General features: G+C 38.0%; 1 protein-coding gene and 1 pseudogene across 5 annotated transcripts in view; both read left to right on the forward strand.

Annotated features, from left to right (window-relative positions):
• Positions 1 to 11,930: 11,930 nt before the first annotated feature.
• The window catches only part of ELF2 (E74 like ETS transcription factor 2), a 78,325-nt gene continuing 64,618 nt past the window's right edge, over positions 11,931 to 25,637 (forward strand). For all 5 annotated transcript variants that reach the window (XR_008703312.1, XM_055549835.1, XM_055549837.1 and 2 more), the window contains exon 1: positions 11,931 to 12,067. Coding sequence is in view for 4 of the 5 variants with exons in the window: in XM_055549835.1 (XP_055405810.1) it covers positions 11,996 to 12,067 (72 nt within the window). In the remaining variant the exon portion in view is untranslated. The remainder of the gene's footprint in view (positions 12,068 to 25,637) is intronic.
• Positions 12,062 to 24,537, forward strand: LOC129629694 (60S ribosomal protein L4-like; annotated as a pseudogene).

Raw genomic sequence — 25,637 nt, forward strand, 5'->3', positions numbered from 1 at the left:
AGAAATTGAATTTGAGCCCCAGTAGTGAACAAAGCTAGTGGAGGTGATGGAATTCCAGTGGAGCTGTTCCAAATCCTGAAAGATGATGCTGTGACAGTGCTGCACGCAATATGCCAGCACATTTGGAAAACTCAGCAGTGGCCACAGGACTGGAAAAGGTCAGTTTTCATTCCAATCCCAAAGAAAGGCAATGCCAAAGAATGCTCAAACTACTGCACAATTGCACTCATCTCACATGCTAGGAAAGTGATGCTCAAAATTCTCCAAGCCAGGCCTCAGCAATACGTGAACCATGAACTTCCTGATGTTCAAGCTGGTTTTAGAAAAGGCAGAGGAACCAGAGATCAAATTGCCAACATCCGCTGGATCATTGAAAAGGCAAGAGAGTTCCAGAAAAACATCTATTTCTGCTTTATTGACTATACCAGAGCTTTTGACTGTGTGGATCACAATAAACTGTGGAAAATTCTGAAAGAGATGGGAATAGCAGACCACCTGATCTGCCTCTTGAGAAATTTGTATGCAGGTCAGGAAGCAACAGTTAGAACTGGACATGGAACAACAGACTGGTTCCAAATAGGCAAAGGAGTACGTGAAGGCTATATATTGTCACCCTGCTTATTTAACTTCTATACAGAGTACATAATGAGAAACGCTGGACTGGAAGCAAAACAAGCTAGAATCAAGATTGCCGTGAGAAATATCAATAATCTCAGATATGCAGATGACACCACCCTTATGGCAGAAAGTGAAGAGGAACTCAAAAGCCTCTTGATGAGAGTGAAAGAGGAGAGTGAAATAGCTGGCTTAAAGCTCAACATTCAGAAAAGGAAGATCATGGCATCCGATCACATCACTTCATGGGAAATAGATGGGGAAACAGTGGAAACAGTGTCAGACTTTCTTTTTTGGGGCTCCAAAATCACTGCAGATGGTGATTGCAGCCATGAAATTAAAAGACACTTACTTCTTGGAAGGAAAGTTATGACCAACCTAGATAGCATATTGAAAAGCAGAGACGTAACTTTGCCAACAAAGGTTCGTCTAGTCAAGGCTATGGTTTTTCCTGTGGTCACGTACGGATGTGAGAGTTGGACTGTGAAGAAGGCTGAGTGCTGAAGAATTGATGCTTTTGAACTGTGGTGTTGGAGAAGACTCTAGAGAGTCCCTTGGACTGCAAGGAGATCCAACCAGTCCATTCTGAACAAGATCAGCCATAGGATTTCTTTGGAAGGAATGATGCTAAAGCTGAAACTCCAGTACTTTGGCTACCTCATGCGAAGAGTTGACTCATTGGAAAGGACTCTGATGCTGGGAGGGATTGGGGGCGGGAGGAGAAGGGGACGACAGAGGATGAGATGGCTGGATGGCATCACTGACTCGATGGACGTGAGTCTGAGCGAACTCTGGGAGTTGGTGATGGACAGGGAGGCCTGGCGTGCTGCGATTCACGGGGTCGCAAAGAGTCGGACACGACTGAGCGACTGAACTGAACTGAGTGAATCCCAAATTCTAACCACTGGGACTGCCAGGGAATGCCTGAGAATTAGAACCTTGACAAGAATTTACATCACATTTATCTGTGTGTGCCTTAATATATTTTAAAGTCTTTAATAGATTTTGGTTGTGTATATTTCTTATTAGTAGGAGTTCTCCTTTTCCCCCCTTTTTGGAGGGAGGGGAATTACTTTACCTAGTCTCTTGTCTTTCAGTTTTGTTTTTGGATTCTGTTAAGAATTAAAAAAAAAATTTTGTGTAGTCATGTTTAGTAATTCTTTATTTCTTGCTTTCCATGTATTTAGTAATTTTTCCTTAATTGTGAATTCATGAAGATATTCTCTGTTTCCTTCTAATTTGAAAAAATTTATGTATTTAGGTCTTTAGTATACCTGTAATTTATTTTGTGAGTGGTGAGAGGTGGTAATTTAATTTTTGTCTTGTATGGATAATCACCTGTCCCAGCATCATTTAATAGTCTTTTTTTTTTTTCCCCATTGATTTTAACACTGCCTCTTTGTACATTGTTTCCAATATGCATGTGTCTTTTTCTGACCTCTGTATTCTGTTACATTGTTATATTTGGTTATGTCTACACCACTGCTTACTGTCTGATTACTAGACTAGACTAGGTAGGACAGTTCTTTTCCAGGGGCTTTGTTCACTTTTGCCAGTTTCTCTTGTGTACACTTTCCCCCTCTTAACTATCTTTGTAAGTTTTTTGTGAAACCCTCTTGGGATTTTTGACTGGAAATATATTGAATTTGTTGGGCTTCCCTGGTAGCTCAGCTGGTAAAGAATCCGCCTGCAATGCAGAAGATTCTGGTTCGATTTGTGGGTTTGGAAGATCCGCTGGAAGGAATAGACTACCCACTCCAGGATTCTTGGGCTTTCCTGGTGGCTCAGATGGTAAAGAATCTGCCTGTAATTCAGGAGACCTGGGTTTGACCTCTGGGTTGGAAACATCCACTGGAGAAGGGAACAGCTACCCACTCCAGTATTCTGGCCTGGAGAATTCCATGGACTGTATAGTCCATGGGGTCGCAAAGAGTCAGACATGATGGAGTGACTTTCACATATTGAATTTGTTAGATGAATTTGTTGAGCATTGATATCTTTAAGATATTGAGCTTACCTATCCAAGACTGCCAGGGAATTCCCAAGACTTCTTTAATCTCTTTCACTAGATTTATTTATTTTCTCCATAGAGGTCTTTGTTAGGTTGAGTCTTAGATATCTTGTGCAGCTGGTGGGATTTTAGTTCCTGGACCAGAGATTGAACCCAGGATGTGGCAGTGAAAGCGCTGATTCCTAACTGCTGAAATTCCATAACTGCCAGTGAATTCCTAAGTCTTAAGTATCTTATATTTTTGTAGTTATTGTAAATTACATCCTTTTTAAAAATTACACTTGCTGTTTGTTGCTGGTATATAGAAAAGACACTTAATTTTTATATATTGATTTGTATCCACACAAATTGCAAACCCTCTTCTTCTAATATCCAAAGGTTCTTTTGGATTTTCTACAGTATGTAGAGAGTTTTATCATTTATAAACAATGATAGCTTCATTTCCTCCTTTCCATTTCTTACGCCTTTTAATTTTTCCTTATCAAACCCTTCTGGTCAGGATTGCTAGTATGGTTTTGAATTGAAGTGGCAATTGTAGGTATGTTTGTTCTGTTCCCAGTATTGGGGAAAGTTTTAAATATTTTGCCATTGCGTCTTGGCAGCTTTTTTCTTTTAATTATAAAATTTTATCAAGTGATCTTTATTGTATCTACCAAGATGATGTATTAATTATTACTACATAACAGATTACCTGCAACATGTGTTGATGGGGATGTGGAGAAATTAGAACCTTCATATGTACTGATGAGAATGAAATGATGTCATTTGGCATTTTCTCAAAATGTTAAGCATAAAGTTACTATGTGTTCCAGCAGTTCCACTCCTGAGTATATACCAAGAGAAAAGAAAACATGTCTACAAAAAAACTTGTACAGGAATTTTTATAGCAGCATTATTTTATAATAGTTAAAAAGTAGAAACAATTTTGTACCAATTGATGAATGGCTAGAGAAAATGTGATATATCTGTGCAATGGAATCTTATTCAGCAATAAAAGAATTGAAATACTAATACATGTTACAAATAGATGAATACTGAAAGCATAGTAAGTGAAAAAGTCAGTCACAGAAGTTCACATATTTAAAATCCTATTTATATGAAGTGGCCAGAAAAAGCAAATCTCTAGAGAGAAAATTAGGTTAGTCTTGCCAAGGACTAGGGGTTGGGGAAGGATGGGGAGGGACTGCTAATGGACATGAGGTTTTTTTTGAGAGAGAGTGCTAAAGATTTTCTAAAATTAGATTGTGGTAATGATTGCACCACTTCATTAATGTACTATAAACTTTTGAGCTATATGCTGTAAGTTGGTGAACTGTATGATATGTAGGTGTTAGTGTTAGTCACTCAGTCATGTCTTACTCTTTGCAACCCCTTGGACTGTAGCCCACCAGGCTCCTCTGTCCATAGAATTCTCCAGGCAAGAATACTGGAGTGGATAGCCATTCCCTTTTCCAGGAGATCTTCCTGACCCAGGGATTGAACCTGAGTCTCCTGCATTGCAGGCAGATTCTTTACCCTCTGAGCCATCAGAAAGCCCATGATATGTGAGTTATATCTCAATAAAACTTTTTCAAAAGGTAAGTACATATGTAGTTTTGTTAGATATTACCAAATTTCCCTCCCAAAGTGTGCCAATTTGCATTCCCATACATTTACAGTGTATAAATGTACAGTTTTACCAACAGATTATTGTTATACTTTTTAATTTTTACCAATCTGATAGATGAGAGAAATGGTATTTCAATTTTTAAAAAATTTGCGTTTTTCTGTGAGTGAATTTGAATATCTTATGTTTAAAGGCTGCTTTTATATCTGGTTTTGTGAATTGTGTGTTTTTCATATTTCTCTTTTATTTTTTTGGTCCTTAATTCTCTATTTTGTTGTTGTTCATTCATTAAGTTGTGTCCGACTCTTTGCGACCCCATGGACTGCAGCATGCCGGGCTTCCCTATCCTTCACTATCTCTTGAAGTTTGCTCAAACTCATGTCCATCCATTTGGTGATGCCATTCAACCATCTCATCCTCTGTCGCCCCCTTCTCCTCTTGCCTTCAGTTTTTCCCAGCATCAGAGTCTTTTCCAGTGAGTCAGCTTTTTGCATCTGGTAGCCAAATTATTGGAGCTTCAGCTTCAGTATCAGTCCTTCCAGTGAATATTCAGGGTTGATTTCCTTTAGGATTGACTGGTTTGATCTCCTTACTGTCCAGGGGACTTTCAAGAGTCTTCATCAGCACCACAGTTTGAAAGCATCAATTCTTTGATGCTTAGCCTTCTTTATATGGTCCAACTCTTACATCCATACATGACTACTGGAAAAACCACAGCTTTGACTATATGGACCCTTTTTAATATACTCTCTAGATAATGCCAGCTTTTCTTCCAAGGACTAAGCTTTTAGTTTCATGAAAGCAGTTACTGTCCGCAGTGATTTGGAGCCAAGAAAAATAGTCTGTCACTGTTTCCATATTTTCCCCATCTATTTGCCATGAAGTAATAGGACCAGATGCCATGATCTTAGTTTTTTGAATGTTGAGTTTCAAGCCAGCTTTTTCATTCTCCTCTTTCACCCTCATCAAGAAGCTCTTTAGTTCCTCTTTGCTTTCTGCCATTAGAGTGGTATCATCTGCATATCTGAAAAAGTGAAAGTGTAAGTCACTTACTCGTGTCGACTCTTTGTGACCCCATTGACTATACAGTCCATGGAATTCTCCAGGCCAGAATACTGGAGTGGGTAGTCTTTCCCTTCTCCAGGGTATCTTCCCAACCTAGGGATCAAACCCAGGTCTCCCGCATTTCAGGCAGATTCATATCTGAGGTTGTTGATAAAAAAATTTTCTCTTTTAGTAGTCTTTTGTGATATAGTATCCTATTTCCAATATCATAGATTGAATTTTCATTGTTTTTGTACTTTATATAAATAAAATAATACACATAAACTGTTTTGGGGGGAGAATGTGATCTGTATTCTAAGCAACTCAATTATAGTCTGAGGTGAATTTTTTCTGAGTGATACTTAAGTTTGCTATCATTTCTCAGAGTTTTTTTTAATCTGGAGAGTTCAGTTAGTATTCATTATTCAAAGATGTTTCTCTTATTGTTATGCCAACTTCCACCCTTTCTTCTAGTTCCAAGCCAAATGGAGACTCTCTAATGAATTCTCTCTTGAATCTTCCCACCCCCACCAGGGCTGATTGGGTGTTCCTTTTTTAAATATTTCCACTGTACTTTGTAGTTTCCTTACATTTACATTAATGTAATTGCTTCAAGTGTTTCTCCTTACCATATTCTAAGCTGTTTGAAGGGTGAGTCCTAGCTTTCTATTTTTGTGTTCCTGGCATAGTGCTGTATTTGGTATATAGTTAAGTGCTTAATAAATGTTACTGAAAGAACTAGTATGGTAGAGAGAAGAAAGAGGTGATGTTATTATAGGGGAAACGTTGTCCTTGGGGGACAGGTAGAATTTGAATAACCAAAGAAGAGGGCATTCCTGGTGAGAGAAGGGAACCAGCAAAAGGATAGGGACGGGAATGAGCTTGGTCTGTGTAGTGAACAGTGAAGATATTTGTCTTATTGGGACATGTTTGTTTATCCTTGTATTCACCACATCTTTACAGTGTATCTGCTGTATGAAACCCCTGGTTTAGTTGGTATAAATCACAGATTTTTAAAACCTGGATACACAGGTGTTTAAACTTGGTGCTTTGAGAAAGTAGTAAGAAGATAATATTAAGATGGTAGAGAAGCAAGATTTTAAGGAGCTCTGAAGAAGGGCGTTAAGTGTTGGGCTTGATATGGTTCATCGGAGGTGGTAAGTGGATGATCCGCTGGAAACTGTTATTTTCCTGATGTTTTTGTGAGGAAGGTATATAATGTGGATTGGGGGGAGAGAATTACAGAGAATATTGATCCCTTTGGTGATGCAGGTACTTTAAAGCTGAGACCTGTTAAGACAGCTAGGAATTGGCCAAATGGGCAAACAGAGGAAGGATGTCAAGAGAGAAGAAATAGAGAGCTGTAAACAACTGTGGTATTAAACAACCACAATGGAGGGAGTAAAAAGGGAAGAGGAGGCTGGACAAGGGAGCATGGATTAGATTTGTGACTTCCATACCCGGAGTGTATCAGAATGAACATTTCATAACTTCTGAAAAAGAGACCTAGACCCCTTACTTGTTCTTACTAAATCAGTATGCTTGCAAAGATTGAAATTTCATCGTGTAGGTGATGATGAACTGTTTAAGAATTTTGAGAGGGGCTTGACATTATTCAGTCTTGGTTTACCCTGCTGGTGTGGTTAGATGGACTGGAAAGGAGGGGAGATTAGAGGCCAAGAGGCAAATTCTGAGGCTCTTACAACTTCAAAAAGATGATAAGAACCTCAGCTAGGGCGGATCATATGAGATTATAGAGAAGAGTCAAGAGTGAAAGAAGATGATAATGATGGAAAAAGAAGCCACAGATGCCTTTAGCATCTGTTTATTAGGCAACTTGTGTAGGTGATGGTGTGGTTTTCAGAGCTAAGCACAGTAGGAGAGGTCATACTGTGGGGGAGGTAGCAGAGAAAAAATTTAGTTTGGGACATATTGGGTTTCTCTCACATTTTTATTCATCGCACTTAATGGCTAATCCAAGTGCTCTGATTGATTTCTCTGGAGTCATTCTTGACTCTTCTCTTTCATTCACACCCCATATCCAGTTTGCTATCCAATTTTGCTTCTTTTATCTACAAAAATTTCTGAAAGCTCGCTGTTGACTCACTACCACTCAGCCCTCACCACTGTCGCTTCCCACCTGATTGTGATAGTGGCTTCTGCACTGATGTCTGCTTCCGCCTTGTTCTCCTGCCTGCTCTCAGTCCAGTATCTGGTGAGTGATCCTTTTAATAATCAGCGCGTCTCTCTGCATAAAATCCTCCTTCTCCTTGGATAAAAGTCAGAGTCCTCAGAGAGGGTTTCCCTTTTCCCACCATCCCTTTCTCTTTCCTCTCTGTCATCATCTTCTGTCTTCCTTTTACTCACTTCACTCCAGCTCTGTTGTTGATATTTGAACTACTCAGGCTTATTCCCTTTTTAAGATCTTGAATTTTCCCTTTCCTTTCACTGGGGAGCTGCCCTGACTTCTGCCAGTCATTAGCACAGCTCATTCCTACTTCCTGAGTTTTCACTCATGTGTCACTTTTTCAGTGAATTCTTCCTTGATCACCCAATTTGAAATTGCAACCCTCTTCCTTGCTGAATATTCTCTCCCTTTGGCTCATTTGTCTCCTTAGCCTTTATCACCATCTGCACATGTGTAATACATATTTTGCTTATTTTCTTCTCTCCACACTGGAATTTAAGATGCATACGAATAAGGACTTGTGCTTTAAGAAAAATATGTTTATTTTTTATTGTGTTGGGTCTTCGTTGCTGCACAGGCTTTTCTCTGGTTGCAGCGAGTGGGGGCTACTCCCTTGGTTGTGTGTGGGTCTCTCATTGTGGTGGCTCCCTTGTTGCAAAGCGCAGGCTCTAGGGGGCTGCAGTAGTTGCAGCATGTGAACTCAGTAGTTGCGGCTCCCAGGGCTCTAGGGCACAGCTTCAGTAGTTGCGGTGCGCAGACTTAGCTCTGTGGCTTGTGGGATCTTCCTGGATCAGGAATTGAACCCTTGTCTCCTGCATTGACAGGTGAATTCTTTACCACTCAGCTACGAGGGAAGCCCAGGACTTTTGCTTTATTCACCACTGTAACTCTAACTGAAAACTGCTAGTACATAAAAGGCGCTCAATTAATATTTATTGATTGGTTGAATTAATTAATGTAGTCCTTGGGATATCCTGGAATAGATGCTTGCTGTTTAAGTTTGCAGGGAAGTATAGGCAAGAAAATATCTAGTAGACAAACTGGCACCCATAAAATGATTTAGACTGGAAGAGAGATTTGAGTGAAGCCAGGGCAGTGTCTAGGATAGTTAAGAGAGAGTGTGAAGATCTGAAGAGGACTAGGGAGGGATGGCGTCCTGGAAATACCTGCCAGGACTGACTAGAGAGTTACTGTCTCCTTAGAGTTATCCAGGCGGGAATCCTAGTCTGGGCCTTGTGCTTTAGAGGTCCTCATCTGGCCTTTTTCCAGCTATACCGCTCCTGATAGGATGAAGATTTTGAGGGACTAGTCCATCTGGAACCCGTATCTAGATCAAGCTAAGAGTATTTGTATCCTCAAATTCCCTGTCCACGTGGGTCCTTCACAGGTCTCTTCCCTGATTCTCTCCTCTTAGACTGTACCACATGTATGTATCCCTGGCCTAAGGGATGGCCAAGTGGCAGCTGTTTGCAGGCATGTAGGCAGAGGTTAGACATGTTGCTGGTATGTCCACATGTATATATATGAGGCTCCTTGTAGTATGGAGTGGAACCAGAGATGGGATGAGGAAAAGGCAGGCTGCATGGTGGTGGGGAGTATGGTCTTCCCATTCCCCATCCCCTCCCCCCCCCAGTTGATGTTGAGTCTGAGAATGCCAAATCAGAACTCAGCCTTTTAAGTTTTTATAAAAGTATATATGTCAAGATAGTGGGATAGAATAAAATTTACTAGCTTATTAGTTTGGTTTATAGCTTTAAAATATTTAGGCATATGGTATATGGGCTTACATTTGTACTCTTAAAGCTCCTTGAAGACTAGGGGTGGGCCTGCAACAGGAAATTGAAAAAGAGTATCTGGAGAGGGAGAAGATAAATTCAAGATAGTTTCAAGGAGGGAATGAACAACAGTGTCACATGTTTCAGAGACATTAAATCCTATGAAGACAGAAATGTATCCTTTAGATTTGATAACCAGAATTTAATAAAATTTCACTTGGTGGTGATGGATACTAAACTTCTGTAGAAGGAACACCTGAGAAATCAGAAAGTGGAGGCACAGTTTAAATGATTTTTTTTTTTTTTTTAAGTAGAACTGTATCTGAGAAAGGAAGGAACTAGAGGGCTATGCAGCGTCGTGGAGGAGTCATGTTTACAATGAAAGGGTCTTGAATTTCCTGGCGGTCCAGTCGTTAAGACTCCATGCTTTTACTACAGGGGCGTGGGTTAGATTCCTGGTCAGGGAACTAGGATCCCACATGTTGTGTAGCATGGCCAAGAAATTTAAAAAAAAAAAAAAAAGAGTCTTATAAATATTTGGATGTTGAGGAAAAGAACCCAGTGTTAAGAAAGAGAAAAATAAGGAAAAAGAAGGAATAATTGATGGAACAAGGCCTAAGATCCAGTGCATCGGTCAGTAGATCAGCTTTAGAAAGCAGAAGGGCTATTTGAGGAGGCTTGGAGTGTTTGAATTTTGTGTGAATGCTAACTTTTGAAGAGTGAGCAAAAAAGTGAATGGCAGGAAAGTTTAACAGGCAATAATATATTAATGTTGTTCAGTAGTAGTTTTCTGAGTTAGTCTTTTTTTTTAATTTAAAAATTTGTTTAAGTTTAAATTAATTGTTTTTTTAATTGAAATTAGTCTTTTTAAACTTGATTTAATACTCCTGGAGTTCTGGAGTTATACTTGCAGCCATGGGTTAAAATCCTATTGGCTGATTGAAATATAGCCCATAATGTGGGGTATAGGCTATGTATGTGGGAATCTGTTGTTATTCAATAATTGTCATTTAGTGATGACTTAAAACTTTAAGTCTGATAAAAAACTTTTGATTCTTCAGTAGCTTAGAAGTAATTTATTATGTTCATTATAAAATGTGTGCCATCAGGCTTGGAGATGATTTGTTGTAGTATAAGTACATATTGTCTGAATCACATCTATTTTGAGTAAAATATTTTTAATAGAGTTATATTAATACTGTTTTTTTCCCCCCACTAGTAGTTCCAGGGAACTGCTGTTTTATATTCTAACTCTTGCCAAATTGTGAAACTAGTGAAGGATGCTTAGACTACTTAACATTAAAATTGTAAGTAAAATTTATTTCTGCTTTTATTATCTGTATGATTAGAAAACAGAAATTGAAAATAATTGTTACCTTATGTGATAATAGTGAGATTCAGTGTGATGGGATTGAGGATTTTTCTTAGTTTTTATTCTTAAGATACAAATATTTCCTATCCCATTTTCTGTTGATAAGATCAAGAAGAAGACTAATAATACTGAATAGGTCTTAGGTAGTGAGGTGAAATTTTGCCTTTTTTCAGGAATTTTCTATTTGTTATAGAAGTTTATGGAAATTCTTTATTATTTTATTTTCATATTTAATATAGAACATGTTATTAATGGAATGATTAATTAGAAATGATTATTTTCTCTTTAAATATGCTTAGTTTTTCTGTACTCTTAAATTTTTGTGTGAAAAATTCTATTAAAAAGCCCTGTGATTTCTTTGTGAAATATTTAATGTACACAAAAGTAAAACATAACTTTTTAAGAAATAATCTAATACATAAATCAAGATGATGTACATATTGCCGTTCATCTCCACTAGGGAAAAAAAACTTGAATTATATTTACTTGAAACCATTTGCTATATTGCATTTTGAATCAATAACAAAAAAGTTATTGAAGAAAGAATGAGAAAGTAATATTAAAGGCATTCCAAGTCATTTCACTCCTTTATTTTCAAACTATTGTATTTGAAAGTATAAGTAACTCAAATTAATCTGTTTTACAGATCTTGTAGAGTATACAAAATGTGAACACAAAATGAGCCTGCTACTGTAAGCAAAAGATAATTCTAATTAGTTATTTATATACATATATAAACAACACAAACATAAATTCATATACATAAACAAACCAAATGAGCCAAGGAAGACTGAAATATTTACAAACCAATACATCTTTTAATTTGTTAAATAGGTGAATAATTTTAGAAGTTGTCTTGGTCCAGCACATTTTATGTTTTTAGTGCATAAATTTTTTTTTTAATTTCAGAAATTCTTACCAAAATATTTCAGGAATAATAGTACATCTTCATAAGGGGAGAAAGTTGTAACATTTTATTTCTTAGAATATAAACATCATAAGATCACCAATGTGCAATAGCTTGGTAAGAACTGCAGATTGTCAACTTGACTGCTCTAAGAGGAATGCTCATAACTGCCCTCTTTTGACACAGCTGTATAAGCCTAGCTCTTTTTTTCTCAGTTTATAAAAATGTTAAAAAATTTTATTGCAAAATAGTTTGTGCTGCTTTATATTCTTGTATTTTTTTTAATAGTTTTTCAAATTCTTCTTCTTAGGCTCTCTGGTTAATCATCTTAAGAAGACTGGATTTCTGGATATCAACTCTACTCCATCTCTATTGACTTTTAAAACATGATAATGCAAACCTATGACACTGACAATCATCCATGAACCTTTAATTACATTGATTGGTAGCGTTTGAAGCTTCCTCAGGGAGTAAACAATGACATCAGCAGTGGTTGACAGTGGAGGTTCTATTTTGGAGCTTCCCAGCAATGGAGTAGAAAATCAAGAGGTTAGCCATCCAATGTATTACATTTCTTTTTTGTTCATAAAATCAATGCATGAACTAATGAATTTAATGGGAAAAACAGGTATTTGAGAGTAGAAATGTATAGTGCATGAGACTGTGTATCTCTGTCATGTGTCCTCGTATAATTAGGTTCTAGAGCATTGAGGGAGGTAGTGCTGGGCCTGAGTTGCCTGAGTTGTTGGAACTTCTATATATTGGAATGAACTAGGAGGGAAAAAAGAAAGAAAACAATAGTATTAGTTGAGAAATAGATTTAAATCTCTGATAAAATCCATTGTTTTGGATTTTAGAGTATATAGGTAAATACTGTATCTAAATACCTAAATTATATTCATACTTTAGAATTTTGTATCTCTTCTTGTTGTTACCTTTGTCTTTTGATTATTCTAATTCATGGGAATCCATTGTATTTTAAGTACGTATTATTTATACTTAAGAATTTAATTTAGATAATTTGTAAATCAGAAGAGAAACTCGGTTTTGAAATTTTATACTTGAAGAATTTTGCAATGTTAGTGTATTTGGTTTTTTTTTTTGTTGTCGTTGTTATTGATAACATTAAAGAATAAGAGATAGAAATAGAAAGCAGCAGTACCTGAAATACATGGACTTTCAGGGCCTGGCTTTTATTCTCACCATTCGGTAAAGACTGACTATTGGGAATTATCTAAATTAAAATATAATAATACTGTCACAACAATGGTCAAATACTTGGACAGAGATAAGATGGGAAAATGGAGGAAAAAAGTCTGTTTTTCTACATTCTGTGAAAGATACTGCTGTTACTGGTACTTAGTATTATGACTGAGGTACAAATTAGGATGTCAGGCTGTGTGTTCTGGGTCTGGATTCTTTTTCTTGCTTGCTTGGTGTCTGTTCAGAGGTCTGTTCAGTCCTCTGAGATAGCGATGGACAAATTCAGTGGGTTTGTTTTCAGTGGACTTGGTAACTGAAATATCCCTGTAGTATTTGAATCTAAAACTGTTTCAAAATGTACTGAGAGAAACAAAGGTAAAGAACATGTTTTATTCTCATAATCAAGTTCTGCTTCCTTCTTGAAGTTTCACTTTCTGTATGATCACTTCCAAGTATGATTCACCCAAGAAATGAGGGACTTGGGATTTCTATCCCCTCCAGTATCATCCAGGACTTGCTTCTTCAAGTACTTTCCTTTTGCCCCATGGTTTTACTCTGTTGATATTAATTCTGTGGGGGAAGCTGCTAAGAACAGTTGGTGGAATATATTTACCTTGTGGTGACTGGGTACCACCATTATGGGAAAAATGAACAGAACACTTTGTTTCTGGAAGACTCTCTATACCTCCCTTCATTTACATGGAACCCCATGTGTTCATGGCTTGACAAACTGTTTGTAACCAAAGAAAGAATCTGACAAATGAAAATAATTTAGTCAAGACATTATTGACTAATGATTTATGCAGTAGTCTTCAAAGGTGGTCATAGGCATTTTAGGAAGAGTGGCACCAGAAAGGAGGAAACTATTCTCAGGAACTTTTTCTTTACATTATGTCATGTGGATACCTACTTACTTTCATTTCATTTATTCCTTCAACAAACATTAATTGACCTCTTACTGAATGTCAGTTACTTTTTTAGGCACTAGGGATAAAGTATTTCAGAATGGCTATGAAGAATAAATCAGGGCTAGAGATAGGGAATTGGTAGAGTATTTTGATTAGAATGGACAAGGAAGGCTTCTCTGAGCAGGTGGCATTTTAGTGTAGACCTAAATAGCATAAGGGATTGAGCTGTAGAAACACCTGGGGAAGAAAATTCCTGGAAGAAAGAAAAGCCACTAGTTTCTGTAATATCTCCCAAGTTTTTAAAGTGAGTTTTGGGGATAGTGGTATTAGAAAGATAGAATTTTGTCTTTATAATGTATTTATAATATATATCTATACTACTTATACTTTAAAATATAGGCTGGGGTGGGGAAAAAATGACCTTATTACCTTAGCTTCAGAATCTGAAGAAAAAATAAATGTTTAAAATATGATGGGCAACACATTTTAAATCAATTGTACCCCAACAAATTTTTTTTAATTATTAAAAAAGTGGTGGGCATTTTGGAGAGTTATTAGTGATGTTTAGGCTTTATTTCTTATAGTTTTATTCTTGATTATGTTTTCTATGAATATTTTATAAAATTAGGATAATTCTGTTTCTGACAAAGATAGCAAAAAAAGTAGACTGTAATCTTATTAATGAGTGTGGATACAAAAATCATAAATAAAATAGTAATACATTTATAAAATAGTCATATATTTAAAAATCCAGTTACCAAATAGGATTTAGATACATAAGGATATCCAATTTTAAGAAAACAAGTAATATATACTCCTACTAATATGACATATGATATAATGGTAGGATAAAATACTTGATGAAATAGGATTTTATAAAGTTCAATATCCTTCCTGATAAAAACTCTAAATAATATAAGTGTATATTTCCTTAACATTATTTTAAAAAATATATAAATCAAGAGCTAGAATCCTATTTAATGGGGAAATACTGGAGTATTTTCTCTGAAATTGGAGAGAAAGTCAGTATGGGCACTACTATTATTTAATATTTTCCTGTAATCAGACAAAATAATGAAAAAAATATATAAGTATTAAAAAGACCAAATTGCTGTTTGTAGATAATATAACTCACCACCTGGGAAAACCAAGGGGAAAATCCATGAATACCCATTAGAACTAATAAAGAGTACCTAATAGTTTGGTGAGTGCAAAATTAACATAAAAATATCTTGCTTTCTTTTAAGGACTGTAATTAGTTAGAAAAAAATCATGGAAATAAACTGTATTTCAGAAAATTAACAAAAATGAATAAACTGTTGAGGAATAAAAGTAAAAGATATATAGGACTTGTTTGAAGGAAACTAATGATACTTAAGTAGACTTTAATAAACAAAGAGATATATTTTGTATTTGGGTAAGAGAAATGGGAATGGTCAGTATTGTGGAGGATGTCAGTCCTCCAATTAATCTATATATTTAATTCCATGTCTATAAGATGTTAGGGCCAGTTGGGGGAAATTGATCATATGGGCCTAAAGATTGTATGGAAGAATAAACATAGAGGAGTAGCCAGAGCAGTTTTTGAGAAGGAAATACATATCAGGTAGGTCTCATAGAAATGGGGAATTAATGCAGAAAAAATAAAAAAGGATTTAGGTAAATTTAAAAAACAAAATGAATGCAAGTTTTAGAGAGCATCTGCTTCCAGACAAAGAAGATTGGGACTTCTTCCACTTCAGGTTGTGATGAAACAACTGAAACAAGATTTGTACTCCAACCATAAACAACTAGGAAAATGAACAAAACACGTGAGCCCACAGTGTTTATTTGTGCTATGGTCTTGAATGTTTGTGAACCTCTCAAAATTTATATGTTGAATCCAAACTTCCAAAGATGATTATCATTAGGAAGGTATTAGGAAGTAGGGCTTTAGGAAGGTGATTAGGTAATGAGGAAGGAACCTTTACAAATGGGGTCAATACTTTTATAAAAGGCTCTAGGGAAAAAAAAGGTTCTAGAGAGACCCCTTTCCCTTTCTGCCATGTAAGGACAAAAGAGAAGTCTGTGACTTGGAGGAAGGCCCCCACTCAGTCATTCTGGTACCCTGATCTTGGATTTCTAGCCTCCAGAACTATGAGCAATACATTTCTGCTGTTTTTCAGCCACCTAGTCTGGTATTTGTTATAGTAACATGAATGGATTAAGACAGTTGGACCACAGACGGTGCAAGACTGTTCTTCCTGAGAAATGATTGCACTGGCTTCCTGCTTGGACCTACTTTCTGGAAAAACATGGGAAGGAGAAATTCAAGCAGAATGTAGACAGTCTCACTGTATTGAGGAAACCAAAATTCGGAATTTGGAGAGGCTAATGCAGCCTAGATAGCATATTCAAAAGCAGAGACATTTCTTTGCCAACAAAGGTTCGTCTAGTCAAGGCCATGGTTTTTCCTGTGGTCATGTACAGATGTGAGAGTTGGACTGTGAAGAAGGCTGAGTGCCGAAGAATTGATGCTTTTGAACTGTGGTGTTGGAGAAGACTGTTGAGAGTCCCTTGGACTGCAAGGAGATCCAACCAGTCCATTCTGAAGGAGATCAGCCCTGGGATTTCTTTGGAAGGAATGATGCTAAAGCTGAAACTCCAGTACTTTGGCCACCTCATGCGAAGAGTTGACTCATTGGAAAGGACTCTGATGCTGGGAGGGATTGGGGGCAGGAGGAGAAGGGGACAACAGAGGATGAGATGGCTGGATGGCATCACTGACTCAATGGACGTGAGTCTGAGCGAACTCCGGGAGTTGGTGATGGACAGGGAGGCCTGGCGTGCTGCGATTCACGGGGTCGCTAAGAGTCGGACACGACTGAGCGACTGATCAGATCTGATCTGATCTTAATGCAACTAAAAATGGGAAAACAATGGAATAGATGGGGAAACAGTAGAAATAATGCAACTAATAGATGGGGAAACAGTGGAAATAGTGACAGACTTTATTTTTGGGGGCTCCAGAATCACTGCAGATGGTGATTGCAGCCATGAAATTAAAAAAACACTTGCTCCTTAGAAGAAAAGCTGTGGCCAACCTAGACACCATATTAAAAAGGAGAGGCATTACTTTGCCAGCAAAGCTCCGTCTAGTCAAAGCTGTGGTTTTTCCAATAGTCATGTGTGGATATGAGAGTTGGACTATAAAGAAAGCTGAGTGCCAAAGAATTGATGGTTTGGACTGTGGTGTTGGAGAAGACTCGAGAGTCCCTTCAACTGCAAGGAGATCCAACCAGTCAATCCTGAAGGAAATCAATCCTGAATATTTATTGGAAGGACTGATGCTGAAGCTGAAACTCCAATCCTTTGGCCACCTGATGTGAAGAACTGACTCATTGAAAGAGACCCTGATGCTGGGAAAGATTGAAGGCAGGAGGAGAAGGGGATGACAGAGGATGAGATGGTTGGGTGGCATCACCAACTCAATGGACATGAGTCTGAGCAAAGCTCTGGAAGTTGGTGATGGACAGGGAAGCCTGGCATGCTGCTGTCCATGGGGTGGCAAAGAGTCAGACATGACTGAGCAACTGAACTGAACTGAATGCAACTAATTTGAGGGGCAAAGTATCTGAAAGGAAGAAGCTGCCCAGAGGAGGAACTCAGAACTCAGCCTTTGGTTCCCCTAGTCTTTAGCTGAATGAGTTCCCTGGTGTAGTAAGAAACTGCATGAAGCCAAGCAAAGGATGATCAGAAAGGTGTAAACTCAGGAACCTACTGAAAAAAATCTACATAGTTCACTCAGGGCTGGAAGATGCTAGAATTCCAACCAGTTGGAAAAGTGGGTTTTTGTTAACTGCCCAGGGCACTCATTAGAGATTCCAGAAGGGTCATGCCCACATAAGTGGAGCTAAACTAGCTCTGGAATAAAGGGGAGTCCAAACTTGCTCTTGAAAGATTTCAAAATAAGCCTTGAAAATTGATCTACAAGTAACATAACTGTCATAGTAAACATGAAATACCCAATCATGTTAAATGCAAGGATGCAGGAATAATATAACTTAAAACTTGGAGAAAAATTTGTCAATGAAAATAAATAGAAATGATAGATATGTAATTAACAGATAAACTTTCAAAACAACTATTACAGATATGCTCTAGAAAGGTAAAGAGAACATGAATCGCAGAGGAGAGGTGTAAATGACATAAAAGAACCAAGTGAAACTTCTAGAAATGAAATATATCCTATATGAAAAGAAAAATCACTGTATAGGATTACAAATAGATTAGGTACTGCATAAGAAAAAACCAGTGAATTTGAAGGATAGAAACTATATCATTAAGTGCAGAAAGACTGAAAAAAGAAAAAAGATGAACAAAAACTTGGTTACCTGTGGGACAATATCAAGTTGTCTAATATAATGTAATTGGAGTCCCAGAATGAGAGAAGAGAACATAAAAAGCATGTAAAGAAATAATGGCTATACAATTTCCCAAGTTTGATGAAAATAGAAACCCATAGATCTGAGAAGGGGCTTCCCTGTTAGCTCAGCTGGCAAAGAATCTGCCTGCAATGCAGGAGACTCTGGATTGATTCCTGGGTCGGGAAGATCCTATGGAGGAAAGGATAGGCTATCTACTCCAGTATTCATGGGCTTCCCTGGTGGCTCAGACAGTAAAGTGTTTGCCTGCAATGCAGGAGACCTGGGTTTGATTCCTGGGTCGGGAAGATCCCCTGGAGGAGGGCATGGCAACCCACTCCAGTATTCTTGCCTGGAGAATTCCTGTGGACAGAGGAGCCTGGTGGGCTACAGTCCATGGATTCACAGAGATGGACATGACCGAGCAGCTAAGCACAGCACAGATCTAAGAATCTTAAACTCTAAATAGGATAAAGCAGAGAGTAAACAGACTGAGGTACATCACAATAAAGCTGCTGAAAGCAAACTTCAAAAAGAAAATCTTAAAAGCTTCTAGAGAACTTCTCCTGTGGGAGCCACAGGGTTGAGAGGAGTGTGGCCTTCTGTCCCGCCATGGCCTGTGCTCATTCACTGATACCAGTACTCCAAAAAGGGGGAGTCATCTGGAAAAATGCCTCTTTTCCTGCTGTGTTCAAGGCTCCCATTTGACCAGATATTGTGTACTTTATTCACACCAACTTGCACAAAAACAATGGACAGCTCTATACTGTCAGTGAATTAGCAGGTCATCAAACCAGTTCTGAGTCTTGGGCTCCTGGCAGAGCTGTGACTCCCATTTCCTAGAGTTTGAGGTGGTGGGACTCACTGTTCTGGCCAGGGTGCTTTTGGAAATATATGTTGTGGAGGCCACATGTTTGCACTAATCAAGGCCTGGTAATGTTGGCACTTCAGACTGAACACAACGCAGAAATGATACTCTTGTCTGCTCTGCACTGGCTGCCTCAGCGTTACCAGCGCTGGTTGTGTCATCTTATTGAGGAAGTTCCTGAACTTGCTTTGGTGGCTGAAGATAAAGTTGAAGGCTGCAATAAGACCAAAGAGATTGTTTTCCTTCTGAAGAAACTTAAGGCGTGGAACGATATTAAAAAGATCTGTGCTTCTCAATGAATGAGAACTGGCAAAGGCAAAATGAGAAGCCGTCACTGTATCCAGCACAGGAAACCCTGCATCTTCTTTAATGAGGACAGGGCAATCATCAAGGCCTTCAGAGACATCCCTGGAATTACTCTGCTTAGTGTAAGTAAAGTCAGTATTTGAAACTTGCTCCTGGTAGGCACGCGCGATGTTTCTGCATTTGGACTGAAAATGCTTTCCACAAGTTAGATGAGCTGTTTGGCACTTGGTGTAAAGAGTAACTGCAAACTCCCCATTCACAAGATGCTTAATATAGACCTTTGCAGAATCTTAAAAACCCCAGAGATCCAGAGAGCTCTCCAAGCACCATATAGGAAGACTCATTGCAAAGACCTGAAGAAGAATCCACTGAAAAACTTGAGAATCACATTGAAGCTGCTGCTGCTAAGTCACTTCAGTTGTGTCCAACTCTGTGCTACCCCATAGACGGCAGCCCACCAGGCTCCCTCATCCCTAAGATTCTCCAGGCAAGAACACTGGAGTGGGTTGCCGTTTCCTTCTCCAATGCATGAAAGTAAAATGTGAAAGTGAAGTTGCTCAGTCATGTCTGACTCTTAGCGACCCCATGGACTGTAGTCCACCAGGCTCCTACATCCATGGGATTTTCCAGGCAAGAGTACTGGAGTGGGCTGCCATTGCCTTCTCCTTACATTGAAGCTACTAAACTCATATTCAAAGACCATGTGCCAAAACACCATTCTTCTCCCTACCAAGAACCACAAAATTCAGGTGGACAGCAGCAGCATTAGAAGCCAGATCAGATGAAAAGGGGATTCCAGGCAAGAAGACTGTGGTGGGGAAGAAAGGAAAGAAGGCTCTTGGCACTAAGAAGCAGAAGCGTTGAGGGGAAAAGAGGCTGCAGTGATAAAACAACAACAACAAACAGCAACTGAGAGGAAACCCACAAAAAGGAAGCCCAACACAGAAGAAAAGAAGTCTGCTGGATAAACTCAAATTTGTTTATTCTGTAAAGGTCAAATCATTTTGTACAGTTAATTTTGAGTAAAGACCCGATCAAAGAGGTAGTGAGAAGCATGGGGGGAAAAGGCTTCCAGAGGAAAAAATTCATTACCTACAGAAGAATAAAGATATGACTGCAGACATCTTTATTAGAACCATGCAAGTCAGAAGATAATGACTTCCTTGAATTTCACAAAACTAAAACTTGTCAACCAACCTACAGTTACATATCCAGTGAAAATGTGCTTCAAAGTGAAATTTTTCTCAGCCCAACAAAAGCTGAGAGCATTTATCACCAAAAAATGCATATTATAATAAATGTTAAATGAAGATCTTTAGGCAGAAGGAAAATGATACCAAATTAAAGCATATATATAAATTTATACATAAAGCATTGAAAAGTGCTAGAGAAATAGTTAATGTGTGGGTAAATATTTTCCAAAATTTGTTTTAAATTTATTAAAAAGATAATTGTTTAAGACAAAAATAACCGAATTATATATATATATGTATGTATATAATAGCTGAATTATGGGGTTTGCAATGTGAAGCAAAAGAAGTGAATGTATAACAACAGTCGAACAAAGGATGGGAGGCAGTATTGGAAAAATACTACAGTGCTGTAAACTTTTTACATTAAGCATTGTTGGATATAAACTGTAATATGTTAGGAAGCCTGTTGTAAGATCTGTGCTTTGCTGTGCTTAGTCGCTCAGTCGTGTCTGACTCTTTGTGACCCCATAGACTGTGGCCCAGGCTCCTCTGTCCATGGGGTTCTCCAGGCAAGAATACTGGAGTGGTTGCCGTGCCCTCTTTCAGGGCATCTTCCCAACCCAGGGATCAAACCCAGATCTCCGACATTGCAGATGGATTCTTTACCATCTGAGCCACCAGGGAAGCCCAAGAATACTGGAGTGAATAGCCTATCCCTTCTCCAGGGGAACTTCCCAACCCAGGAATTGAACCAGAGTCTGCTGCATTGCAGATGGATTCTTTACCAGCTGATTGTTCAGTGGTAAAAATCTGTCTGCAATGCGGGAGACCTGGGTTCGATCCCTGGATGGGGAAGATCTCCTGGAGCAGGAAATGGCAACCCACTCCAGTATTCTTTCCTGGAAAATTCCATGGACAGAGGAGCCTGGCAGGCCATAGTCTGTGGGGTTGCAAAGAGTTGGACAGGACTGAGTGACTTTCACTTCACTTCACTTCTTTACCAGCTGAGCTACTAGGGAAGCCCATTGTAAGATCTAGTGCACCACTAAAAAATAAAGAAATCTAGATAGTAAGCCATTACTATGTATAAATTAAATAGAATTAAAATGGATACTAAAAAAATTCTTAATTAAAAACAAGACTGAGAATGAAAGGATCAAGGAATAAATGAAGTAAATAACAGAGCAGATGGTAGATTTAAACCTTGTTTTATTGATAATATTAAATATAAGTATTCTAAATAGCCCTATTTAAATGAAGATGTTGTTTAAAATGCAGATTAGATTTTTTTTAAAAGCCAAATCTGTTAGTTTCATCCAAAGAACTCACGTGAAGTATAACCACACAGTTTAAAAGTGAAAGTATAGATATAGATGATACCATGCAAATATTAATCATAAAACCAGGTGAAGTGGTTTCAAGACAAGACCAGGGATAAAGGTAGACATTTCATAAATGATAAAAGGACCATCTTTTCAAGAAGACTTAACATTTGTTAAGTCTTCTTGAAAACTAAATGTTTTCGCATTCAACATGAGAGCTTCAAAATACATAAAACATAAACTGATAGAACTGAAAGAATAGATAAACCCACAGTAATGGAGTTTGCAGCATTCCTCACTCAGTAATTGATAGATTGATTAGAAAATCAATGAGGATATCAAAAACTTGAATAACAGCATGAGCTAACTTCACCTAATGGACTTCCATGAAGCACTGTGGCTAACAGTATTAGAACACATATTCAAGTGCACATGGACAATAAGCAAAAGTAGATCATCTGCTGGGTTGCACATCTCAGTAATTTTAAAAACTTTCAAAGGATTGAAATTATATAGACAAATTGTGACCAAAGCAGGATTATGTTAGAAATTAACAAAAAAATATGATTGCAAATTTTTTAATACTTGCATATTAAATAGTCTACTTCTATATTTGTGTAACCCATGGATTAAAGAATAAATCACAAGAGAAAGTAGATGTTCAAACTGAATGAAGATGAAGGCACAGTACATCAAGTTTGAGGGATGAAGCTAAAGCAGTGCTTAGAGGAAAGTTTATAGCTTCATATATTTACATTGGAAAAGGAAAATCAATCTTAAGGTTTTGCCTCAACAAGCTAGAATATGAAGATCAAATCAAACCCAAAATAGAAGGAACAAAGTAATAAAAGTAAAAACACAAATCAATGAAGTTGAAAGTGGACAACCTCTAAGTAGACTGCACAAGAAAAAGGCAAAATACACTAAAAGAAAGAAAGATGCATTATTATAGACAGTAAACATTAAGAAGAACTTTAGGCCAGTAAGTTTGATAACTTAGGTGAAATGGGCCAATTCCTTGAAAGTCATTCCAAAAGGAAAAGCAGGCCTGCATAGCCCTCTGTCTTTTAAATAAGAAATCTTTTAAAAAGGTATCAATGTCTTTTAAAAAGGTATATTTTAAATAAGATATTTAAGTAACCTTTGGATTTGTAGTCAAGGTCTTTGCTGCAAAGAAAATTACAGAGCTAAATGGCTTTCTTGATCTGCTAAGTATTTATGGAAGAAGTAATACCCATTCTACACAACTCTTTTAGAAAATAGAGGACAAGAGAATTTTATGAGGTCAGTATTACCCTGATATCAAGACCAGACAGAGATTTTATAGGAAAAGAAAACTACACGTCCATATTCTTTATGAACATAGAATCAAACATTCTTGATAAAATACTTAAAATGAATCCCGGGGCATATAAAAGGGATCATATGTCTCAAATGGGGTTTATCCCAGGGAGATAGGTTTAATCAATTAGTGTAATTTTCCATGTTAACAAAGGAAAATGGAAAAATCATGTGATCATATCAGTAGCCACTTAAAGCCCATTTGCTAAAAGCCAATACCTATTATACAAATTCAGTAAACTAGTAATAAAAGGCAGCTTTCTCAGTCTGGTAAGTACATATGTGAAAAACTCACAGTAAACATACTTAATGGAGAAAGAAAATGTTTTCCTTTTAAGGTTGAGAACAAGGCAAGGGTATCTGCTCTAACTACTGCTATTCAACACTGCACTGGCGAAATTGGTACAGGGCAAGAAAAATAAAAGACTTACAGATCGGAAAAGAAGAAATAAAAACTGTCTTTATTGTTAAATGATGCAATCATATACATAGAAACTCCTAAGAAATCTGTGCAACTGTTAAACTAATAAGTAAATGTAGAATAGTTGTCTATGTAAAAATCAGTTGTATTTATATATTCTGGCAAAGTTCAATTCAGAAAGTAAATTTAAAAAGTAATACTATTTAACAGCAGCATAAGACCAAAGGGTTAAGTTTAGTGAAATCTGTACTTAGAAAACTACAAAATACTGTTAAGACAAATTTAGTTCAATTTAGTCACTCAGTTGTGCTCACCTCTTTGCGACCCCATGGACTGCAGCATGCCAGACTTCCCTGTCCATCACCAACTCCCAGAGCTTGCTCAAACTCATGTCCATCAAGTCGGTGATGCCATCCAACCATCTCATCCTCTGTCATCCCCTTCTCCTCCTGCCTTCAGTCTTTCCCAGCATCAGGATCTCTTTCAGTGAGTCAGTTCTTCGCATCAGGTGGCCAAAGTATTGAGTTTCAGCTTCAGCATCAGTCCTTCCAATGAATATTCAGGACTGATTTCTTTCAGGATTGACTGGTTGGATCTCCTTACAGTCGAAGGGACTCTCGAGTCTTGTCCAACACCACAGGTCAAAAGCATCAATTCTTTGGCGCTCAGCTTTCTTTGTAGTCCAACTCTCATATCCACACATTACTATTGGAAAAACTATAGCTTTGACTAGACGGAGCTTTGTTGGCAAAGTAATGCCTCTGCTTTTTAATATGGTGTCTAGGTCGGAGAAGGCAATGGCACCCCACTCCAGTACTTTTGCCTGGAGAATCCCATGGATGGAGGAGCCTGGTGGGCTGCAATCCACGGGGTCGCTGGAGTCGGGCACGACTGAGCGACTTCACTTTCACTTTTCACTTTCATGCATTGGAGAGGGAAATGGCAACCCACTCCAGTGTTCTTGCCTGGAAAATCCCAGGGACAGGAAGCCTGGTGGGCTGCCGTCTATGGGGTCACACAGAGTTGGACACGACTAAAGTGACACAGCAGCAGCAGCAGCTATATTGGTCATAGCTTTTCTTCCAAGGAGCAAGTGTTTTTTAATTTCATGGCTGCAATCACCATCTGCAGTGATTCTGGAGTCCCCCCCCCCCCCCCCCCCCAAAAAAAAAAGTCTGTCACTGTTTCCATTGTTTCCCTATCTATTTGTCATGAAGTGATGAGACCAGATGCCATGATTTTAGTTTTTTGAATGTTTTGTTTTTAGCCAGCTTTTTCACTCTCCTCTTTCACTTTCATGAAGAGGCTTAGTTCCTCTTTGCTTTCTGCCATGAGGGTGTTGTCATCTGCATATCTGTGGTTATTGATATTTCTCCTGGCAATCTTGACTCCAGCTTGTGCTTCATCTAGCCCGGCATTTCGCATGATATACTCTGCACATAAGTTAAATAAGCAGGGTGACAATAATACAGCCTTGACATACTCCTTTCCCAATCTGGAGGCAGTCTGTTGTTCCATGTCTGGTTCGAACTGCTGCTTCTTGACCTGCATACAGATTTCTCAGGAGGCAGGTAAAGTGGTCTGATATTCTATCTCTTTCAGAATTTTCCAGTTTGTTGTGATCCACACAGTCAAAGGCTTTAGCATAGTCAATAAAGCAGAAGTAGGTATTTTTCTGGAACTCTCTTGCTTTTTCTATGATCCAGTGGCTGTTGGCAATTTGATCTCTGGTTCCTTTGTATTTTCTAAATCCAGCTTGAACATGTGGAATTTCTTGGTTCATGAAGCTGGCTTGAAGAATTTTGAGCATTACTTTGCTAGTGTGTGAGATGAGTGCAGTTGTGCAGTAGTTTGAACATTCTTTGGCATTGCCTTTTTTTAAGATTGGAATGAAAACTGACCTTTTCCAGTCCTGTGGCCACTGCTGAATTTTCCAAATCTGCTGGCATATGACAGTAGCACTTTAACAGCATTATCTTTTAGGATTTGATATAGCTCAGCTGGGAATTCAGTCACCTCCACTAGCTTTGTTCGTGGTGATGCTTCCTAAGGCCCTCTTGATTTCTTATTCCAGGATGTCTGGGTCTAAGTGAGTGATCACACCATGGTGGTTATCTGGGTCATGAAGATTTTTTGTGTGTAGTTCTTTGTATT

Source organism: Bubalus kerabau, chromosome 16 (genome assembly GCF_029407905.1).
Source record: "Bubalus kerabau isolate K-KA32 ecotype Philippines breed swamp buffalo chromosome 16, PCC_UOA_SB_1v2, whole genome shotgun sequence".
NCBI classification, from domain to species: Eukaryota; Metazoa; Chordata; class Mammalia; order Artiodactyla; family Bovidae; genus Bubalus; species Bubalus kerabau.